Source organism: Pollicipes pollicipes, unplaced genomic scaffold (genome assembly GCF_011947565.3).
Source record: "Pollicipes pollicipes isolate AB1234 unplaced genomic scaffold, Ppol_2.1 Scaffold_6052;HRSCAF=7182_pilon_pilon_pilon, whole genome shotgun sequence".
In the NCBI taxonomy this organism is placed as follows: domain Eukaryota; kingdom Metazoa; phylum Arthropoda; class Thecostraca; order Pollicipedomorpha; family Pollicipedidae; genus Pollicipes; species Pollicipes pollicipes.
Genome location: NW_023596805.1, coordinates 26792054 through 26798218, shown reverse-complemented (window position 1 = coordinate 26798218; position 6165 = coordinate 26792054). Strand labels below are relative to the sequence as shown.

General features: G+C 54.3%; 1 protein-coding gene across 1 annotated transcript; it reads left to right on the top strand.

The window, feature by feature from the left end:
* The first annotated feature begins 4099 nt into the window (after positions 1 to 4099).
* On the top strand, positions 4100 to 5866 carry LOC119104405 (octopamine receptor beta-1R-like). The gene is made up of 3 exons (XM_037228103.1): positions 4100 to 4789; positions 5012 to 5151; positions 5575 to 5866. Exons 1-3 carry the CDS (start codon positions 4100 to 4102, stop codon positions 5864 to 5866), a joined length of 1122 nt encoding a protein of 373 aa, XP_037083998.1.
* The last annotated feature ends 299 nt before the right edge of the window (positions 5867 to 6165 follow it).

Below are 6165 nucleotides of genomic sequence, written 5' to 3'. Positions count from 1 at the left end.
CACTCCTGCACCATCGTCTGGATGCGTGATTTCCAAGGCAGGGTGCCAACAAGGCTGGCATCCAGTCTGTCTCCTCATCTTCTGCAACGGGCAGTCGATCACTGACGTCAACGCACACCGGGAATGGCCTCTGACGCGCTGACCTCTTCCATGTGTCATGTCATTGGGGCTTTACGACGCACTCAGCTGCTGAGGCTATATGGCGTCGCCTGCCTCTCACCCTGGTAGGAAGGGCGGGCGCCGCGCTGACCCCTTCCAGAGAGCTAGCTTACACTGCGCCTTTGATGGGTTCTCTTTCATCCCTTTGTGGGCGAGCTTCTTTTGCAGTTATTCAACTCGATGATTTTTGCAGGTATGTCCAGGTTTTTTTAGTTTCCTTTCACAAGTATCTGGCAGTCATTCGCGAAGCACATAAGCTTTGCGGCACCCGCATGACAGCTCCGTTCATTACCGAAGGTACTGAAAAAGGATAAATACACGACCTCTGGCTACACTGCAGGTGTTGAGCGTCTGTCGATGCTCGAGTTTTATCGTTTTACATGATGTAATTGACCATGACGGCAGGCAATCATATAGTCGAGAGTGTTACACGTCATAGAAGCCCCTTGCTTCGAGCAGCAAATAGTGGTTGACATGGTCAGACGTCTTTGACAGGTCAACTCGGCACATTAGCTCATTAGCTCATATATTAAGTCATCAATCATCATAACAATCATCTTACAACACGAAAAACAGAGATTATGCCTTTACTCTTCCATTTCCACCAGCGTGTTCCAGCACCAGTTCATAGTGCTGTACGTGCTAATCCGTTCATATTATTAGTCCAAAAATTGCATAGATAAAATATGCGCCCGGACTGCCTTTTAACGAACGAAATTATGTCCTAAAGCGTTCAAAGCTGTGTCTGGCAGCACGCCATCTTTTTAGTCCGCCATTGGCCGCCACCTATTATGAACCGCGGAACTGATGCCACGCAACCTTCAGAGACTGCAACGCTGGGTGTCGTGGTTTTGTTTGTGAGGTTTGCAAGCGCGCTTGTTCAAACTATGCTGCGCAATTGTTTTCACCAATACATTCTGAACGAAGGTTGGAAATTTCTAGGAAAACATGGATTGGTCATGTTAACACAAATTCTTGACCCCATTTCAATCCACAATCTACGCGCATGGGCCATTAATAGGTATGTGGTACTCAGAAAAGTTGTGGCAAAGCCTCTGAGTGCAGTCAGTTTAAAGCGGTCACTGAAACACTGTAAAATGAAATGCGCAGGTAGTTTATTTTACGCAGTTATTCAACGCACGGTTCCTTCAGTTCATTTGCTTCAAAATGTTACCCGAATTGTGTAATCTGTTAGCTTTTGCCTCCAGTTCCAGTTAAGGAAGTTAAAGAGAACAAAATCGAAAAGTGCCTCCTCGAAATCAACTTTTTCTTTGAGTCACTATTAGGGGGCCTTTTGTCAACCCTGTACCCTCCACCCCTCTACCAAGACTCCGGCTGCGCCTCTGGACCACTCACTGTCATTTGTCTAGTGGCGAAACTTGACCAGAAGCCATCACGGGATTTCGAACACTTCATGGTTGGACAACACTCAACCAATAAGGAGATATGTGATTCCCTGGTAACGACATTCTCCTTACCAGAGATTCCTTTGCATGGCTGCAGTCGTTCTGACTGCACCATCACCCTACGCTGGCACAACACTACCGGTCATGCCGGATCGTTCGCAAATGTTCTGTGCTGCTGACCTCAGCCTTCCCCGGACCGTGATGAGAGTGCAGCAGCGAAGCTGAACGCGGTGTCACCAGCCGAAGGGAGGTACAGAGGCAAGACAATTCACGATATTTTTGCTAGCTTTGTGGCGGACGACTCCGTCACTGGATACTAGCGTGACAAGTTGGCTGTCCTGCCAGTGGCACGGCGCAAAGCGATTTCAAGGGGTTATTCAAATATACGCCTTTGCTTTGGGGAAGAAATTGATCTCGAATTACAACTGGGGGCGCGTTCTGTGCTCACTAAGCCCCATCCAATGACGTGGGCACACAAAGCCCAGTTGTAGGTGCGGGGCGGCGGGCTGCGGCGTTGCCGAGGGGGGAAACCCTAGGATTAGAACGCGTCCATCACTCTTGTCGTGAACAGCTCCGGCGAATTTAGAATTACCCAAGATATGCGCGCTCGCAGCACATTGCTGGTTCCAAAGGACTTGTTTATCCTTCTATAGGTGATTTTATTTTCCCGGTCGATGGCTCGAAGATCGCATTTGCTTGGGACGTATAACATGCGGTTGGGAATTCACGTTCGTCAAAGAGTTCCAGTAAGATACACGCCGTTCATGCATTGGGAAAAACGTTCAATCGGCTTAGGTCAGCGTGATGCGAGCTGATATTTCCTACAGGTGGCCACGAAAAATGTTTTCGGGCAATATCCCATGAGTACGAGTGTACGCTAATGCCATTTTTGTGCCAGTTCTACCGTGAGTGAGCACTTCCAGCTTCTGAATGCAGTGCTTGAAAGGTTACGCATATCGCCAGCCTCAAGTTACCACTAAGGCAATGTCGCCTGTTTGAGACAGAACTGACGTGACAAGAATGCCATAACAAAAAGATCATGGCAAGGCATACCCGCTTGCTTCTGTGTGCGAAGACGCGACGCCGTTTCCAACTTGTGTAACCTATCGCACACTCGGGGATCACTTGGACGCATCGACTGCATAACGTTGTTCCACTCACTCAGGGCATCAGATACCGGTACATCATCTCGTTGTGGGCGGCGCTTGCTTCGCCTCGCGCGGGGGCCGGCGCCGTTGGTGTCAGTACAGCGCCGTCTCCAGTCACGTGACGTTGACTCGCAGTTGGTTGATGCACATCGCCTCCTGATTAGATTGTCCGTGCTTTTAATCCTTGTGTCAAATGACACTCCCCTGCAGGGGAGAGCGCTGCACGTGGCGCTTCTCGATCTTTGCGGTACGCTTTCGGCAGCTCGGCCTCCGTGCAACTTGTTTCTCCTTCGTGTAATACTTCTCCTTCGTCCTTCGTACTTCGACAAGCGTCCTTCTGCCAAGCGCCAAAGCACGCTCCTTCTACCGCACGCTGTGACAGGCACCGGCATAAGACGAGACAAGGGTTATGTCGTAGGTCGTCACGAAGGCTGGGCCCGCCTTAGGCGAACATGTTACTGCAGTCTGTGCAACCGTCGGCGCGGTGCGCTTGGCCAAAAGAGAGAGAGAGAGAGAGAGAGAGAGAGAGAGAGAGAGAGAGAGAGAGAGAGAGAGAGAGAGAGAGAGAGAGAGAGAGAGAGAGAGAGAGAGAGAGAGAGCGAGAGGAGAGAGAGAGAGAGAGGAGGAAAGAAAGGGAAAGAGAGAGATGCATATATATATATATATATATATATATATATATATATATATATATATATATATATATATTGCACATACAGGTAGACAAATAAACGTGACCTCTCAATTAAGTCATTTACGCATAATTATACTGATGAGATCTGCTGCAGTTAGGCAATTCGCGTTGTGTTGCATTAACACTGCAATAAATCGACCGCTATCTATTTTCCTAGCCCAGAAATTGCTGCGCATTTAAGAACCTACTTTATCTGGGGGTTTTAGTGGTGAATTCAACATTTTTGTGGCACGGCCAGGCATTGATTTTCCGTGGTGGCCCACGGCTCTCCCCTGATACCGCAGAACATTTTAAACGCAAAGGTAGCATTAGTCAGCTGTTTCTTCTTTGGACTCAGGGAATGGTGAAACGCCCCAGCTACAAAATCATTAGCCCAAACGACGACGCTAACTACTGCTCAAGACCGTGATTTGCTTCATTGCAAGCGATCTTTTGGAGCTTATGAACCACAAGTCGACCAAACTCTGCGTGGGCTGAACCTGGGATTTCCAGGGGGGGGGGGAGTCTTTGCTAAGGACGACGGCCCTGTATGGGCCTATTGTGTCCTGGAACTCTCCAGATACGGTCTAACGACCGCTCTCAGCATTAGCTGGACGCTAACAAGGCCTCCAGCTCTCTTTGCTAAGCCGAAGACTGTCGGCTGGCAGCAAAAGCTTCCCGGTCGTCAGTTGTCACCCTGCAGAGGTGGAGTCATGTCGGTTTTTCCGGTGGCGGAGCTTCCTGCCAACCTCTCGAGCGAGTGTGTCCAGGAGGCGCTCCAGCTGCGCTGCCACCGGCACGAAGATGGGGACAGCTTGGTGTGCGCCAGGGCCGACGGTGGGAGCGGCGCCGCCGCCATGCGCGCCGTCTTCATGGCCGTGATGGTGCTCACTGTGGGGTCGGCGCTCGTGCTGAACCTCGCCATGGTGCTTACTGTGGTTCTCAACCGAAAACTGCACACGGTCATCAACTACCTGATCTCGATTGGTTCCATGACCAATTTGCTGTGGACAGCAGTGCCGATCATAGAGGCAGGAGAGCGGGGTGCTTTGCACCCCTGGCTTTGTCACGCGCGCTTCGTCATCTTGCAGATTACCGCAGATACCGACTTCACGTTGATAGTAACTGTTACCTTTCTGCGCTATCTTATCGTGATCCGGAATCAGAGCTTTCCGGTAACGACGGAAAACATACTGCTGCTCACGGCGGTCGCGATCACACCGACGTTTGTCTCACACGTCGTTTTGAATCAATCGGCCTACGGCAAGTGCAGCGAAAAGATCGCCTGGACGCCGGAAGACTACAGCATATCCTTAGTGCTCGAGCGGCAGCAGAATTCTGCCGTGCTTGCCTTCGCCGTCACTAAATACATCATCGGCTTCGTCATTCTGAGCTTCTGCCACGCAAGTATCCTGAAGAAAACACTGCAATCAAGACAACGCTTGCGGCGACACGCTTCGTCTTTGCGCGGACAGCTGAGCCGGAAGCGCATGCCAGGTCGGCAGTCCAGCGGGGCCCGCACACTTCGGAGGCATCGGCGTCCCGGCCCGGCCGGATCCAGCACAGACGGCGAAGCGCCGAGGAGGGCGAGCCCGCAGACGCCGACGATCCCCGTCCCTGGTCAGCGTCGTGACGTCGGACACGGCCCTGTCTCTTCGCTCGCCACCATACCTGAGGTGGAGTCGGACCAGCTCCGGCTGCCAGAGCCAGAAACTGACGCGGCGGCAGACGGGCCCGGACTCAGGCCCCCGGCCCAGCCCCAGCTGTCAGCGCTGGGCGCTGCCGCGGCGTCAGCCCAGGCCCGAACTCAGCTCCGCAGACCAGCCCCAGCTAGCCAGCGCTGGGCGCTGCCGCGGCGTCAGCCCGGCCCGAACTCAGCCCCACGGCCCAGCCCCAGCTGCCAGCGCTGGGCGCTGCCGCGGCGTCAGCCCAGCCCGAACTCAGCTCCGCAGACCAGCCCCAGCATGCCAGCGCTGGGCGCTGCCGCGGCGTCAGCCCAGCCCGAACTCAGCCCCACAGCCCAGCCCCAGCCGCCAGCGCTGGGCGCCGCCGCGGCGTCAGCCCAGCCCCGACGCGGCGCCGGGCGCATCCGCCTCACTCTGCAGCCCTCGACCCTGACAGCGGTGCAGCCGTTGGCAGGACCGCGTCCGGGCCGGTCTCAGCCGTCCGCCGTCGCTGCGCCCGCCAGAGCTGCCAACCGGGGCCGGGTGGACATCGTCGCCACCGTCTCCATGGTGGCGTTCCTCGCCATCTTTGTCGTCTCTTGCGCGCCGTACATCGGTCTGATCCTGGTCGTCAAGAGTCTGACGTGCGTGCTGATGCCGCACGACCGTTTCCTGATCTGGACCCTAGTGATTGCAAGCGGGGGTGTCAAGGCCGTGCTCAACCCGCTGGTGTTCGTCGTCTTTAGCTGGGACTTCCGACAGGCGTTCCGTCAAACTTGTGTCAGGGTAGTGAGAAGCCTGACCTCTCGACGTTAGGCCCCGGCCGCCGGATTGTCCTGACATCTCGACGTTAGGCCCCGGCCGCCGGATTGTCCTGACATCCCGGCGTTAGGTCACCGGCCGCTGGATTGTCCTGAAATCCTGACACTAGGCCACCGACCGCTGAATTGTTCTGGCATCCTGACATTGGGCCACCGACAGCTGGATTGTCCTGACATCCCGACACCAGCCCACCGGCCACTGGACTGTCCTGGCATCCTGACATTGGGCCACCGACAGCTGGATTGTCCTGACATCCCGACATTAGGCCACCGACCGCTGGGTCGTCCTGACAT

Coding starts and splice junctions, on each gene's coding strand:
- LOC119104405 (XM_037228103.1), top strand. CDS start 4,100: ATGTCGGTTTTTCCGGTGGCGGAGCTTCCTGCCAACCTCTCGAGCGAG. Junction 4,790..5,011: donor TCATTCTGAGCTTCTGCCAC/GCAAGTATCCTG, acceptor GTCCCTGGTCAG/CGTCGTGACGTCGGACACGG. Junction 5,152..5,574: donor CCCCCGGCCCAGCCCCAGCT/GTCAGCGCTGGG, acceptor TGCGCCCGCCAG/AGCTGCCAACCGGGGCCGGG.